The sequence below is a fragment of the Diadema setosum genome, chromosome 20, assembly GCF_964275005.1.
Source record: "Diadema setosum chromosome 20, eeDiaSeto1, whole genome shotgun sequence".
NCBI lineage: Eukaryota > Metazoa > Echinodermata > Echinoidea > Diadematoida > Diadematidae > Diadema > Diadema setosum.
The window spans coordinates 11,973,091-11,990,227 of NC_092704.1; the positions used below are offsets into that span (position 1 = coordinate 11,973,091).

General features: G+C 38.5%; 1 protein-coding gene across 1 annotated transcript in view; it reads right to left on the bottom strand.

Annotated features, from left to right (window-relative positions):
* Positions 1-136: 136 nt before the first annotated feature.
* LOC140243419 (von Willebrand factor-like) overlaps positions 137-17,137 on the bottom strand; it is a 35,771-nt gene continuing 18,770 nt past the window's right edge. Inside the window, exons 7-15 of the mRNA XM_072323098.1 lie at positions 10,142-10,505; positions 9,590-9,718; positions 5,020-5,134; positions 4,426-4,552; positions 3,617-3,777; positions 2,605-2,794; positions 1,252-1,666; positions 487-623; positions 137-272 (exon numbers count right to left, since the gene is read on the bottom strand). Coding sequence (XP_072179199.1) covers positions 156-272; positions 487-623; positions 1,252-1,666; positions 2,605-2,794; positions 3,617-3,777; positions 4,426-4,552; positions 5,020-5,134; positions 9,590-9,718; positions 10,142-10,505 — 1,755 coding nt within the window. The 3' untranslated portion in view covers positions 137-155. The remainder of the gene's footprint in view (positions 273-486; positions 624-1,251; positions 1,667-2,604; positions 2,795-3,616; positions 3,778-4,425; positions 4,553-5,019; positions 5,135-9,589; positions 9,719-10,141; positions 10,506-17,137) is intronic.

Genomic DNA, 17,137 nt, shown 5'->3' on the forward strand with positions numbered 1-17,137 from the left:
CTGGAAGGAGGTGCACTTCATCAGATTCTATCATGGCAGGTACACACAAACACACTTACACACACACACACACACTTACACACACACGCACACACACACACACACACGCAAACACACATGATGGATAGCATTCGATCTACACTGATGTCTCAAACTTACCAAAACTCGCAGGGTTTTTCGATAAAAGCGCCAGGCTTGTGCACGTTGCCTTTTTCGTCGATGCAGGGGCAGTCACTTGGTGCCACGCACTCACCAGTGGTGTCCGAATAGATCTGGTTGGGAGAGGGTATTTACAGCTGTAAGTGTTTTGGGGCGCAAACGTGGGTGTCCCTTCGAGACAACATCTTTTCCTCACAGCTGCGTGACTCAGGAATGTCGGGAAAAATGATATTTTAATTACGGGGGGGGGGGGGGGTGACAGGTTATTTTACACCTCTAAATAGACGATATAATGATGATGATAATAATAATAACTGGTATTCTTACCGTGTTATTGGCGCAGAAGCAGCCCTCGTGGCAGATGTTCTGGCTGAAGGGAGAGGTGCGGCTCTGATGACTGCAAGACAACGGGACCATGTGCGGGCAACGAAGGAATTCCCTGGCACTTGGACACTCCTCAATTCCTGTAGGTGGGAAGAGTTACGTTTATAAAGAAATCTGAACACGTTTAGGCCTACTTTCACCAATTTAAAGCAGGTACAATCAAACTTTTTTTTTTTGTTCTCTAGGATGATTAACCGTTTTTGTTTTTTTTTTTCAGGTAAATTTTCTTTGTTGGAGTACTAAAAGGAAGCAAATTTGAGGCAACCTATATTGATACTTGTCACACGTCCTTTCGATATTACTATAATGAAGCTATTTCTTACAGAAGCTTCATATCCAGAGTATACAGTAGGTGATTTCTCAAAACTCGCCTCAGCACCATCAGATATAGCATGACAGGGCAAAAGGCGCTTTCGCGGAACTCACCAGAACTGCGAGGAGCACTGTGTGTGTGCGTGTGTTTGTTTGTGTGTGTGTGTGTGTGTGTGTGTGTGTGACTGAAGCAGGCGTCACAATATGCTTGCAGTGATTTCTTTTTCACCATTTCGTTCCCAATAATGCACTGCTGCGAACTTCCTTGCGGCTCTTCAATTTTCTAGCATTTTCGAAATAAAAACTTGATAAAAGCCAAAGGATAGGTTGAACCCATAATAATAATAAAAAAAAAAACCTCTTGATAATCGCATAAACAGGATACCCACAACTTACCACATGCGCTGTATCCCGACCACGTGATAGTCACGCCCGCACGGGCACACTCACTGATGTAAGCCAGGAATGAGGGGCAGGTGTTCCTTTCGAGCATGTCAGTCAGGATTGCTCCACTCTCGCAGGCCAGTGTCATACAGTCTTGGATGTAGATGGCGCGATCAACGGCTCCGTGACAGGGGTGGAACTCCGCGCTTGCCATCTCCGAGCATCTCGCAGTCGCCCGTGCATTATATTGGACGTCCACGTGGCAAAGGCCAAGACCCGACGGGTATGCCGGTAACACTGGGTTCCCCAAGCAGGGATGGGAAAGCCAACTGTTGACGAATTCCCCGATATCGTTGGTCGAGCAGCTTGTAGACATGGTCATGTCATCGTTGATGGCGCCATTATAGATGCCACACAACCCCCAAATCTGTAGACAGTGGTAAAGGGAAAGTGAACGAACAAATTAAAGGGAAGATAAACCCCAAGAACAATGTGGATTGAGTGAAAGCAGCAACATTAGTAGAACACATCAGTGAAAGTTTGAAGAAAATCGGACAATCGATGCAAAAGTTATGAATTTTTAAAGTTTTGGTGTTGGAACCGCTGGATGAGGAGACTACTAGAGGTTATGACGTATGAGTGGACTACAATAATGATCAAGAAAATATAAAGAAAATACTACAAAAATCCATTTTTCATGAAAATTACAAATTTCATCAACTTGATATTGACATATGTTAAGGGTAGCAATTATTCCCCCTGCTTTCTGAAAGCGGTTGGTCCACTGCTCTTTCATAATTCTAGAAAAGTGAATTTTTGTTGAATATCCTTTATATTTTCTTTGTATTGTTGTCGACTCATACGTCATATCCTCTAGTAGTGTCCTCATCCAGCGGTTCCAACACCAAAACTTTAAAAATTCATAACTTTTGCATCGATTGTCCGATTTTTCTCAAACTTTCACTGATGTGTTCTACTAATGTTGCTGCATTCACTCAATCCACATTGCTCTTTGGGTTTACCTTCCCTTTAAAGGGGGGGGGGGGAGGACGAAGGAGTACCAGGGATGTGGCCCAGTGTCTTATGCTCAAAATTAGCACACGCCCACCCCACCCCAAAGAAAAAGTTTCGATAAAGATCACTGTATGAACTACGATCGCGTATGTCTACCGGAGTGACCTAGCTTTATCACTACAAAATTATCGTCAGACATCCTGTTTGAAAGGCAAATTTCTTTTCAGCCATTAAAATATTTTATGCTCTTGTTGTCAGTTTGATATATTTTTGTTGCATATTAGCCGTTTGTTTGTTTGTTTGTTTGTTTTTGCATATGGATCGTATTCGCGTTGTTTGATATGAAAGTACCTGGCCCTTCATGGACTCCGAAGCGCTGATCTCCAGCCTGGAGGCCCAGTCCCATTTCACGCTCAATCCGACGTCAGCGGTGACGAGAAGGAAGTTTCCCGCCATGTTCCTCACCTCCACGCCGTAGGGTAGGATGAGGGGCAGGTCAACGAAGAAGTGGTCGCGACGAACGGTTCGGTCCGGTTTGAATCTGGCCAGGGGGAGATGGATCGTTTGAATAGAGTGATCTATATGTTTTACAAGCTTTGCTTTTTAGTGAACTACCTTTTTTTCCAAACTTACTTTCCAATTAACCCTTATAGCATGCATAGGTGTTTTTCGTTATTATGCTTTAAGCAAATGTACATGTACATGTCATGCTTTATCACATACTGTACACTGCGTTATGTATTTGTTCTTTTAAAATTGATCTAACAATAATCGTTTAATGCATGTTTTGTATATTGTTTCACTCTTTGTTGGATGGAAAAATCGTATTGAATCGAATTAAATTAAATTAAATTGAATTGAATTGAATTGAATTGAATTGAATTGAATTGAATTGAATTGAATTAAATTAAATTAAATTAAATTAAATTAAATTGAATTAAATTAAATTAAATTTAATTGAATTGAATTGAATTGAATTGAATCGAATCGAATCGAATCGAATCGAATTTAATTGAATTGAATTGAATTAAATTAAATCAAATTAAATTAAATTGAATTGAATTGAATTGAATTGAATTGAATCGAATTGAATTGAACTGAATGCAGCCACGTGCAAACTGTATTATGTCTCAAAGAAAGATAGGTGTTTCCGTAAAGATGTGAAAGAGCATGAAAAGAAAAAAAAAAACATCCACTTCGGCACTTACAGCCGTGTAGAATTTACATTGGATAATTTGGTGACATGATAGCAATGGTGAATCTTTCACATGTAATTTTTGGTGATTTTTGGAGGAAACGTGAACATGGACTTTTTTCACCTGAGTCTGTTGTCGCCCCGATCTACCATCTGTTATATACTTACAGCAGAGTTTCGGTGGTGTTGTCGAACGTTATCACGGAAAGTTTCACGTACGGGTCGCAGGCAGTGTTTGCGAGGTAGCAGTTGTACCCCAGACGAAGGTTGAAGGTGAGTCCTCTGTAGTCCGTATCGTCGCGAGGTTCAACCAGCAGGTGCTCACAGGCCTCGAGAGAAATTCAAGAAAGGTTAAAGTACCCACATGTATCACGATAATGTTAATCCACTTGTGCGAGACAGATTAAAAGTTTGATCACTAAGTCGAAGTTTTAAGTGCAGTAAAGATAAAGTGATTACTTTACAAAGAAATACAGAACAATGAGGAAGATAAACCTGAAAACCTGACAAGGACTATGAAATAATCAATGAAGAGAAAGGCGATCAGCAAATTCTTTCTATACGGGGCCTACCAACATGGATCGGTTATTAGTTCACTGTTGGTTTGTCAGGTTGACATACCTAAACATTCAGACGCATTGGTGAGATGAACGTACTTGAAATTTCAAACGTACAATAAAGTAAGCATGCAAATTTTGATTATAGAAGCTAGGGATCGCGACTAAGTTCAGAATTGCAGTTCTAGGATTTAGTCATTAACATACAGTCTACTCCCGTTATAACCGAACAAAAATAATCAATATAATAATGTTTGAGCCTGAATGTTTACTTCGTTGTAACCAGAATTTCGTTATAACCGTGTTCGTTTTAACGGAAGTGCACTGTACTGCCGCAGTCATGGAAAACATCAACATTATCATTATCATCATCTCAGATGGAGGGGGACCCGCTTCCCAACTCATCTCGTCTCATCCTACCTGGTTGATGCTGTAAATCAATCCGTCGAATGTTCTGAAGATATTGAGATGACTTCCCGTCGCGCTGCACAAAGCCCCACAGAAATTCGACTTTCTCACGCAGTCCCATGTTGCGCCAGTACACGTGCTAAGGAGTATCAACAACCAAAGCTATCATAGAAAATAATGCGTGCACTGAGCAAATCCACCCCACGCAAGACAATAAACAAACAAGCTAGGTTGATAGATTTTGCATCGACATACTGTATAAGGATGTGCGTCTTGCTAATCCACTTCTTGCGAATCACGTTGAATAAACATGTATGTGTATATATATATATATATATATATATATATATATATATATATATATATATATATATAATATATATATCATAGTACATAGTATTCGTAGCATCCGCCGATTTGATCTGACCTGTATTTGAAAAAAAAAAAAATGGACGTGCTGATGTACCGGCTGGTTACACATGAAATGTTTAGCATCTGTCTCAAAGTAAAACCAGTGCAATATTGAGACATTTGCGCTGCCAATAAGGGAAGCAAAGGGAAGCAATATCTTGCAATCTTTCGAATTGTACATAAACGTGTGCCCACCACAAACTGCAGTCTATGATGATTTCTTCTCCATTCGCATACGACGTCCCTTGATGTACGCAGAAGCAATTTGCCCGTGAAACGCAGGAGTCATTCTGGGCGTTCCAGTATGTATCTGATAAAAAAACAAAAATGACAGAGAGGAAAAGACAGAATAGAAAAAGGATAGATGAAATACCAACATTCTATTCACGTATTGAAAAGGCATCTTTTAATGTATAGGTGTAGCATACAAAGATAAGATGGCTGACAAAGAGAGAATGGGGAAGGAAAATCGTTTTCACTCACTCGCTACATCCAAAAGAAAAGAAAGAGAGAGCCCGTATAGGGAGAAGATTATGGGACTGAGAATGTTTCCCGTTACTGTGCTAATAATCTAAGCGGGGTTCCCACTATCACGATTGGCGCCACGATTCAAATCGTGGTCTTAATTGTGAAGCAATCGTGGTGATCTTATCAGATTGTATTAGGTTGTATCAGATCGACTTGAGGTCAATCGTGGCAATCGCCTTAATCGTAGACAATTTTTGGACGGTTCAAAAATTTTCTACGATTAACACGATTAATTTTTTATCATGATCACCGCATCAGATTGTCTTGGATCGTACAAAAACGCAGCAAATCTTATCTAATCGTTCTTCTTAATCGTGTTGATCGGGATCGACTTTTCACTTTCCTCCTGCTTATTTTGCACATTTGCCCTTATTTTACTCGCAAATCGTATATATTTTGTATTCCGCGAGGTTGAATAATGGGGGGGGGGGGGGGCACAATGAAATATAAAATAACACCACTGAAACATCCATCAGAAGCAGAATGTTTCACATACCCCACAAAGTAACTTTTGTGACTTTTGAAAATTGACCATTGTCGTGGATGTAAGGTCACTCGTGCATGACTATAGATCACTGTCATTATTTTTCACATAGAAGTTAGTCAATAAGTGTAGCAATATCCCCTGCGAAATAATGACTTTTTCTTGTTGATAAAAAAATGACATTACACGTGTATTTTAGGGGAGTTACCTTTCTGTTGTGTGTGTATGTCGGTTTTTTTAAACAATAAATCAAGCCAAACCAACCAAACTTTCAGTACCCCATGAGATAACGACATTTTGAAATAAGAATGCATAATAATTATGATACATACTATGCAAATATTAAATCAAACACACAAGCAATGCTATCAGTTCGCCCAACTTTCTTATATTGAGTATATAAGACATGTTAGCATTCAAAAAGATCCCATCCTCTGTTTTATCTTCACTTTCATTATATTTTCTTCATGTATTTCAAAGGAAGGTGAAAACATTTGTCTTGATTTTTTTTTTTTTTCTGGGGAAGATGGGGGCAATGATCTGATCTTGTGTATTCGGTTTTTTTTTTGTTTGTTTTTTTTTGGGGGGGGTGGGGGGAGTGTGAGCACGTTTCTATTCAATAATTTTTTAATTTCTTTAGGTTAAATTAGAGGAGGGACTATCTGAGGTTGTGGCTGGCATAGGTGATGCTTTCTATCTGATGATAACGTAATCGTCATTTGCAATACCGCGAAAGGTCACATTCTCATCATCCTCAACCTGTCAACTCTTGCCATCATCAATGGTTGTGGATAGTAGGCCTAATCACTCTGCAGAAGTTGAGGAAAGAATGAAATCCATCGTCGGCCGGACTATAATATTCCCATTCGGGTGCAATCGCACCTTAAAGAGGATGGCTAGTAACTGATCAGTGGGAATCAGTGGGCATGCAGGGGGATTGTTCCAATCCTTGTTGGACTCATTTAAGAGTAATTTATATATCTATTGTTGTGTGAAAATTATTTGCTTCAGAACGGTCTCATATTCAAGTAATGTGCAGTTTAATGTTTCTAGGTTAGCATGCCTGTAAAGTGACGTACGGGGCGATCGTTAACGTTAAACTGCACATTACTTGAATATGAGACCATTCTGAAACAAATAATTTTCACGCAACAATAGATATATAATGTACTCTTAAATGAGTCCAACAAGGATTGGAACAGTTATCCCCTGCATGCCCCTGCATGATCAGATACTAGCCATCCCCTTTAAACGGGCGTCGCTTTTGATCCCGATGGTGAAAGATATCGTATCTTATCTCAACAGCCCGCATTGATTCACGGTATTCGTAATGGAACGTATCGCAACGTAGCTGCACGCACCAAAGCGGTTATCCCGATCGTAATGATAGTGGTAGATCGGAACCAATCATGGACTCAATCGGGACAATCCTATCGGATCGTATTTGAACGGGAGACCAGATCGTGACAGATCGTATTGCTGAAATAGACCAATCGTGACCATTGTATCGCATCCAAGCAAAGCAACACGTATTGACTCGCACAACCTCGTATCCAAACGTGAAATTTCAGACGAGTTCAACGAATCTTCCACGATCAGTTACGAATGTCCAATCGTGACGTTCGTAATAGATCGTACGATAGTGGGAACCCCGCTTATACCCCGTTCCCACTGCCAATCAGATCAACTCGATCAAGCGAGATTAATCCCGATGACCTATTTTTACCAGAGCAATCCCGACCAAATGCTCGATCGTCCTTCAACACGATCCCTCCCCGACCGCTATTCGATCTTGTACGATCCACACCCGACCATTCTCGACATCTCCAGAATCTCTCCTCGACAACCACATAGATCTCTACTCGAACATCCCGATCTACACACAATCAATACACGATCGCTACACGGTCAATACTAGATTTCTACTAGACTTCTTAGACCAGCTCGACGTAAAACGATCTGTGTAAGATCTTGCATCGAACGGGTCGGCAGGTTCGTACAGTGATCGAGTGAAAGAAGAATTGGTTACAGTTATTCGTTTGGTTATATAAGACAATTCAGTATTATACTTGAATACGGCATGGCCCAAAAGAGTGCTATAAAACTATCTAACTTGTGCCGTCATGACTGGAAGAAGATGGAGTTAAACTATATAATAGTGTTGGTACATGTAGGCCTAAAATGGCATGTATGAAAGAAAAGGGGCATTACAGAACAGCAGACTGGAGTAATGGTCAAAAATACGATACTTTTACTGCTTAACAGTGCGTGGATGAAACAATAAGTCACATACAAATACGCGTTTAAATGTTATCAACTTTTCAAAAAAGAAAAACATGAAATTAATTTGAATGAACATGTTAGGAATTTGACTGCCCATACGCGAAATTAAATGACTGAAGTACCCCTTTCGCCAGTGCTGGCGATTTTGAATGACTGAAGAGCACGACGTGCCAATTTGAATGCCCGTTTTACGAATTCGAAAGGCACATATGCAAATCTCATGGATCGGAATGCTAATTGAACGAGCAACTTGCAATTTTGAATGAGAGAATGTGCAGTGACGAGGATTTCGCTAAATTGAATGAACCTTTCATCAAATGGACTGACAAAAGTGCAAAATTGGCCGGGAAAACCTATACCAAAGATAATCACTTCGTTCCTTCATTCATGCTTTTGCAATTAATAGTCAGTTTTATAGCACTCTTTTGGGCCATGCCGTATTCAAGTATAATACTGAATTGTCTTATATAACCAAACGAATAACTGTAACCAATTCTTCTTTCACTCGATCACTGTACGAACCTGCCGACCCGTTCGATGCAAGATCTTACACAGATCGTTTTACGTCGAGCTGGTCTAAGAAGTCTAGTAGAAATCTAGTATTGACCGTGTAGCGATCGTGTATTGATTGCGTGTAGATCGGGATGTTCGAGTAGAGATCTATGTGGTTGTCGAGGAGAGATTCTGGAGATGTCGAGAATGGTCGGGTGTGGATCGTACAAGATCGAATAGCGGTCGGGGAGGGATCGTGTTGAAGGACGGTCGAGCATTTGGTCGGGATTGCTCTGGTAAAAATAGGTCATCGGGATTGATCTCGCTTGATCGAGTTGATCTGATTGGCAGTGGGAACGGGGTAGAAGGAAGCAGGAGCGATGCCGATCAAGGTAGATCGACCCCGAATACCAATGCCGAGCGAGCCCGACCAGGCCAAAAAAGCTTGATCGGGATTGATCGAGTTGATCTGATCGGCAGTGGGAACGTACCATTAGCTCCATCTCATCCAAAACTATACCATCTCTCTAAGCATAGACAAAACTTTTATTGCAACTGATTAAAATTGTCCTACATCGACGTAAACGTCGATGTTGGGCAATTTGTCAATCAGATGCAATGAAAACATCTCGACGGAAGATTTTCATGAATTTGAATAATTACGCAGTACCCGCTGCATGCTATAAGGATTAGAACCAACACTTGCTGTCGGGAGGAAGCTCGGGGTTCTGGTGGAGATGACGCCTGTCCGGAGATCAGGAGGTTGTAGGTTCGAATCCTGCTCGAGTATGTAGGCCCATGATTCTTTTTTTTTTTTTATCATGGCTACTACTAAAACTCTGATCAGTGCAGTGCTTATTTACGTCGATGTAGGGCAATTTGTCAATTAGTTGCAATGAAAACATCTCGACGGAAGAATTTCATGAATCTGAAGAATTTGAATGTGATTTTCTAATAAGTTCATTAAGGAGTAAGTACCGGCAGGGCAGTGGCACCCGTCTATGACCTCATCCGTCTGGCACGATTCACCCAGGAAGCTCTGCTCGCATGTCCTTGGACACACAGTCCCCCTCTCATTATACTCCTTGTTGCTCGGACATGTCAATTCTGAAAGAACAAGGCAACGACAGAAAAAGAGAAATCTAGTAAGAGAGAAAGATTGGTGAAATGAAATTTTATTTCATATGAAAGGACAACAGAGCGAAAGGGGTATCACTGTCTTACATAACTGGGTTGTATTTTTTTTTTTCGTACATGTAGATGTAATATGGTGTCAATTACAATTCTTAACTAAGTGGCGAACCAACCCAAAGCTCAATGAAAATTCTGTTCAACACCTCATTTGCAGTACTGGAGATTTCATGCAATTATAGTTCTCCTGTGTTTGACCGCTTGTAACTATTGCAAACAAAAACAAAAAAAAATGAAAAAGATGTCACGAAATACACTGTCAGCATTGGTTTGAACGCGTGGAATCTCGTAGAATGGAAAATATAGGCATAGAACGTCAAGCTCTGGCTGCGAACTCACCACAGCCATAACGCTCCCTCCAGCTGATGACAGTAGGTGGATTCAGCAGAGCGCACATTCGGAAGTGTTCCGCCATGGCGAGACAGATGCTCTCTTGCGCGTTGCTCACTGACCCTTCTCTCGACTTGGACGCACCGACCTCGTTCGCGCACAGATTCTCGAAACAGGTGACGTTCAGCCCGCAACGGGTGAAGCTGGCGTCCTGAAAACGGACCCTACACTCGGGGCTGTCTGGAATGGCGGGCAACGCTTCGCTCACGGCCGGGCAGCTCTCGCCCTGGAGTCGCAGGGCGTTGCCTCTCGAGATGAATGAAATTTCGTTTCCCCCAGTCAGCAGTGCATCCGTGGCACATAGTCCGTAGACCTGAGAACAATTGGTCATTTATGATAAGACTAGATACAATCTCTCAGTGAGGTGACAACTTGTTCAGTTGAATAGTCTCTGCAACTGAACTGCCTGTCTGCAAGTCTATGAGAATAATATGCCTAGGAAGAATCATTTGATACAGGTGTTGGAGTAGTTTTTTGTCGCAATTTTACAATTTCTTCTACCTATCTTTTTTTTTTTTTGTGTTTTAAAGAATATTTTATTCTTCATCAATGGAAACATAATATACAAATAAATTGATACAAAAATCTCCGGACCAATTTTATAGTCCTTTTCAACATTGGATGCAACACTGATACCAAAACTTTACATCGGTTGAACATGTTTTGATACACTCTGGTACATTTTTTTCACAATCAATATATACAATCCATATAAACATCTCTTCTTTTTTGGTTTTACATTACTAATTCCTCAATCTCTTAACAATTTTTTTTTCTTTCATTACATAATAAATTCTATTAATTGAATCACTTACCCCAAAAATATTTCTTTTCAGCTTTCATACAATCCAACCTAAAATATCAATATCCATTGATTGAAGTTTTTTTGTTAAAAAACAAAACAAAAACAACCCCCTCGCCACCCCCCTACTCAATACCCCCGTCCATTCTCCCCCTTACTACCCCACCCCATCCCCCCTCCCCCTTCCAGAACCCCCATCACAACAAAACCTCAAAAGCAACTGAAACCTGTGTGTCCTGACTTACATTATAACACTTAATACGAGTGCGTGGAAAAGGCATTTCCTGGTGGATGTGCGGCAGACCATACTCTGTTAAATAAACGTATAGCAAATTCTCAATTCTTTTTCCAGTTTTCCCACTTTTGTAAATGTATTGACAACGTATTACGTATAACTGCTAATTTTTCTTCTTCTAACCTATCCTGCTCTATAGACCTTTTAATGAAATATTCCGTTGGGGGTGTCTTATTTTTCCTTCCTAAAAAAAGCAATTTCTTCACCAAAATTATAACATGGTTAACTAACTGAGCTTTTCCTTTATCTGGTAGCTCTATACCAAAAAAGATCTCTTCCCAACTCAACTGTTGCAAATCAACATATTCAAAGAAAGTACTACATTTTCCCCAAACTTTCCTAGCAAAATCACAGGTATAAAATATATGTTTATACGTCTCTTCCTCACTATGACAAAAAGAACATAAATTATCATTTACGATCTTAAACTGAAATAATTGATGATTTGTGTACACTATTCCATGCAATAATCTATATTGGAAATCCCTCAAAGCAGAACTCAAAGTGCTACTTCTTATCCTACTAAAAATACATTTTATATCTCTATTAGAAAAATCACAAAAATATAAATTTCTCATTTTTTCTATCACCGAAGAATCATCACTTACTTTCTTCACTAATTCAACATAAATGTCTTTAGAGGTAATCTTTTCCAGAGGAATTTCCTTCCCGTTTCTTATAAAAGTCATTTCATCTACATTTGTATTCTTCTCTATCTCTGTGTTCTCTGTATTCCTTTTCCAACCAACTGGAAGCGCCTCATATATCTTTTGAATAGTCAAAATATTCAAATAATTAAATCCTTTATTTTTAAAATATTCAACCGAAAATAATTTACCATTCCTATCCATTATATGTTCCAATCTAAAACATTTTTTCAAAAACAATTTTTCATCAAAACTGCATTTTCCCTCAATGCGAATCATTTTATTATTAAACAAAACTTCCTTCCTTATTTGATTATAATTACCCCTGAAATCCCTTGTTTTCACCCATGTTTTCAACAGATCCCTGTAAAATTCCGGTATAGACAAATTCAAAAGATAAATGAAATAGTTACAACAAAATATAAATTTACCTCCAATATGTTTAGTAACAAACTGAAAATATTGTTTCCATTTCATTTCTTGTTTACCATAAAATAACCTTTTAACCCACATTACTCTTTGAGCGTCTATTAATGATGAAAAATGCATATATTTTACTCCCCCGCGTTCATAATCTAATACCAACACAGTTTTTTTAATTTTTGGTTTCCCTTGCCAAATAAATTCCCAAACAACCAAATCCAGTTCTTTATATACCCATTCTGGCAAAGGAGTTAGAGACCCCACATATATCAATTTAGAATAAATAAAAGTCTTCAATAACTGAATTTTACCAACTAATGTCAAATCTCGTTGCTTCCACCATATTAATAATTTCTTTATTTTACTAAGTATTTCTTTATAATTCAATTTTTCTTTCACCTCTGGATCCAAAGTAAAATATACCCCTAAAATCTTTAACTCCGTCACTTTTTGTCCAAAAGAAAAATCATAAGCACTATCTTTACTACTTCCCAATTCCAACACTTTTATCTTATCTTTATTAAGTTTAAGTCCAGAGACCCGTTGAAAACAATCAAAAATAAATTCAATCCTCTTGATTGACTCAAAATCTTGTACCAAAAATGTAATATCATCCGCATAAAGCACTTGTCTAACTTCATTCCCTCCAAAACATAACCCTGAAATCTCCTTGTCTTTTCTTATCGAATGCGCTAACACTTCTATACATAAAATAAACAGATAGGGTGACAGTGGATCCCCTTGTCGAACCCCCTTTTCTATCTTAAAATACCCTGTCGATTTACCCCCGTTAAAAACACAGCTAAGAGCATTATTATAAAGAGTAGAAATCCATTTTCGGAATACAGGTCCAAAACCAAAATACAACAAGGCCTGTTGTAAAAAACTGTGAGCAACGGAATCAAAGGCTTTTTCGAAATCAATTGCAACCAAATAACCTGGTAAATTAAAGTGGGAAGTATGGAAAATCATGTCATCAATAATACGTATTGCTTCCCCTATATATCTACCTTTCAAAAACCCCAATTGATCTTCCATTATAATTTCCTCTAAAACCTCTGTAATTCTCATTGTTAAAACTTTAGAAAGAATTTTATAATCCACATTTAATAAAGAAATAGGTCTATAATTCTTAATCTGCAAAACATCTTTACCTTCTTTTGCAATTAAAATAATCATTGCTTGTCTTTGGGAAGCCGATAGTTCCCCATTATGATACGCTTCATTTAAAGCTTCTACTACTAATTGTCCGATAACCGGCCAAAATATTCTATAAAATTCAACCGTTAACCCATCATTCCCTGGTGATTTATTCAGTTTCATTTTTTCCAACACCTGTATACACTCCCTTTCTACTATTAACCCTTCACAATAATCTTTGGACTCCTCAGATAACCTGGGCAAGTCCTCAGAAAAAAACACATTATCTAAATTCAAAACTACATCTGATTTAGCATACAATCTACTATAAAAATCCTTAATTTCATTAATTATACCAGTTTCATCATAAATAATATCACCCTTTTCATTAATCAATTTTTGTATATTAGTTTTTCTTCTATTTGACTCCATTAATTGCGTAAAATATCTCACATCTCTTTCTCCTCCTTCATACCAAGAGGCGCGGGAGCGAATCTTAACTCCTTCCTTATCATAATCATAACTAACCTGTAATTCCCTTTTTTTTTCTTCAAGTCTCTTACATACTTCTTGATTTGGCTGAGATATCAAACTATCCTCCAACTCTGCTACCTCTCTTTCCAATTTTTCTCTACTTTCCTTTCTATTTTTAGACATTTTCTTAGAGTACGTTTGTGTAAATTGACGAATTTTCCATTTCAAAAAATCCCAAAGTACTCTTTTATCCTGAATCTCTTCCTGTAAATCTCTCTTTAATTTCAAAATTTCTTCCTTCATTTGCTGAACATAAACCATATCATTACATAAACTGTTATTAAATTTCCAATAAGAACTTCTATTTCTTATTTGATTTTCCCGGATATCCAAAAACCCTAACCCTATTGCGGAATGGTCCGGAGCAATTGAAGACATAATTTCACATTTAACCACAAAGTCTACTAAATCTTCTGAAATTAACCAATAATCCAATCGACTTTGCATAAATGGTACTTTCTGTCTATATGTAAATTGCTTTTTTGTTGGATTTCTCTTCCTCCAAATATCTACTAAATTCCATACTTCCATAAAATTATCAATTTCCAAATTAAACCTACTCTGACAAATTGACTTATTTCTACCAACATAATCACACTCTTCATTACGGATCATATTAAAATCCCCTCCCATTATAACAGATACCCCCTCTCTATTCATTTCCCTCAATTGTCCCTCTAACTTCTTTATCATTTGTATTTGCTCTTTTTCTTTTCCCCTAACAGGAAAATACACATTACATAAAATCAATCTTAACCCTTTCAAATTACAATACATCAATATATATCTACCTTCTACATCACTTACCACCTTTTTCATTTCCAATTTTACTAACGAATTAACCAAAATCAAAACTCCTTTACTATGGGAGGTTCCATGACTATAAACACATTGACCGTTCCATTCCGATGTCCATTTATCTTCTACATCTCTTGTACTATATGTTTCTTGTAAAAATACAAAATCTGCCCCTTTCTCCTTACACCAAGCAAAAATTCTCTGCCTTTTACCCTTTTCTCTTAATCCCTTTACATTTAAAGAAACATAACTACTTTTCCCCTCTCTATTATGCGCCATATACACACAAAGAAGTGAATCTCAGATTACTGACGGGAGTGACCACGACAGCAATCCGTAACAAAAATTTGATGTGCATTTCACCATCCACCACGAAATGCCCCCTGGTAACCGAAGAGTGATAAAAACCCCACAAACGAAGAAGAAAAAAAAAAAAACCGCACTCGTCCCTAACCCTTATACCTACCCAGCAAAACCTACCCTATCTAACCAATTCCCACCTGGATCCCCAATAAAAAGAAATATAACCCTACAATCCACGTACTGACACCAATGAAGCTCAGTACCCTCCAGCAGCCTCTCCTCCTCCCCCGCACTACATTACGTTAAAAAAAAAAAAAAACCCTCCATTCATATTTTAAATTCTTACCAACAAGAAAAAAAAAGAAAGAAAAGAAAAAAAAAAATTCCTCTCAAAACTTATTTATAATGCCCTTCATGTCATGCCAGCATTATCCCTACAGCTTAAAAACAATAACCGCAATCCAAAACTAATCATCACCCTACTCACCGATGTGCATAATGTCCCCACTACCCGTGTGTCGTATACACTAAACCTAAACCTTATACACACGCACAAATGAAAAAAAAAAAAATCCAAGTCCATAAAACCACGCCTCCCTTGCACAAAGGTGTGCTTATTATTACCACCTACATTTTCCTCCATGCTATCTCCCTACGCCCCTAAATCCAGCACAAAACGTTGTATTTATAACGTAATAGCATAAACACACAAACTATAATAACCGGACTCACACATAGAACGACACGCCCGGACATGATGAAACTCGAAATACACGAAAGGACATTCCACAACTGGGGGCATTAACTTAGAAAATCAATAATTAATCAGAGACCGAATTAATCTTCCATCTATTTGTATACCGTGCCTATTGTCACTGCATAAAACAGATAAGAAACTTGCGTTCATTACAACTGTCATACCGATACCCATCATACAATGCGTACATATCAAACTTCATAGGAGACATGGGTTGTTCAATACAACAATTCCTTACGCAAGCCGGGCTCCCCAAACATAAGTCTTCCTTGCCCGCCAAAATATAACCCAGCGCTTTTTACCTCAACATTGACCAATGGCCTCCATCCAAACCATTGATCCGTGTTGGAATGTATTTAACCAGCTTTCCTCCCTAGACACATTGCTCCTGAGTTATTTCCCGATACACACATTTGATTCAAGTCCATAGACAATATCATAAAAATTCAGTAATTAAAGCACAAACGACATGAAAAGTACCCTGTTTGTATACCTTAATACACACATTTCCCGAAACACACATTTCAAAACCTTCGGCAGTAACATGAATAATCGGTGATTAAAACATAAAAGAGATGAAACCTTCCCTGTTTATATATCTTGCATCTGTTCACAACCTGAACCAAACAGAACCCAAACTTATCTGCACATGTGGAGTATGCATGCATTACAAAATGTCATACTGATATCCCTTGGCTTATCGAGTGCTCATACCCGTGAATCCTGTGTGCCTACATAACCTAAACTTCATTTCCTCTGGTATAACACTTGAGATATTCAATACTACTCCGACCCTAACATGAAATAGAGCTCTCGCCCCCAAACCTCTGGCTCCTTCCAGAACATTGCAAAACGAAAGAATCTGCATATTCATAAATGCACATTTCCTCTTCTAAAGCTCTGTGACACTCCAAGTCAAAACACCGGCGTCGAGCATTTCTAATTAACATAACAATTAATCCCATCAAATAAACCCGTTCTGTGTGCACTGGTTGTCGTTGATTTTACTCTTTCTAAGGAACAATACACTCTTAGCAAAGTGCTCTTCATTCCTGCATACTTTCTCGACCAGAAAATAATAGACGTAGTTAAACACACAGGTCAGTAACTCATGCAGTGTAAGTCTTGTGCGGCCTAAACAGATTCCAACCCGGGGGCACTGACTTGAAGTATCAATAGATGTGCCCAATCATAGAGAAAACAAAAAAAAAAAAAAAACAAAAAAAAAAGAAAACAAGCCCCATCA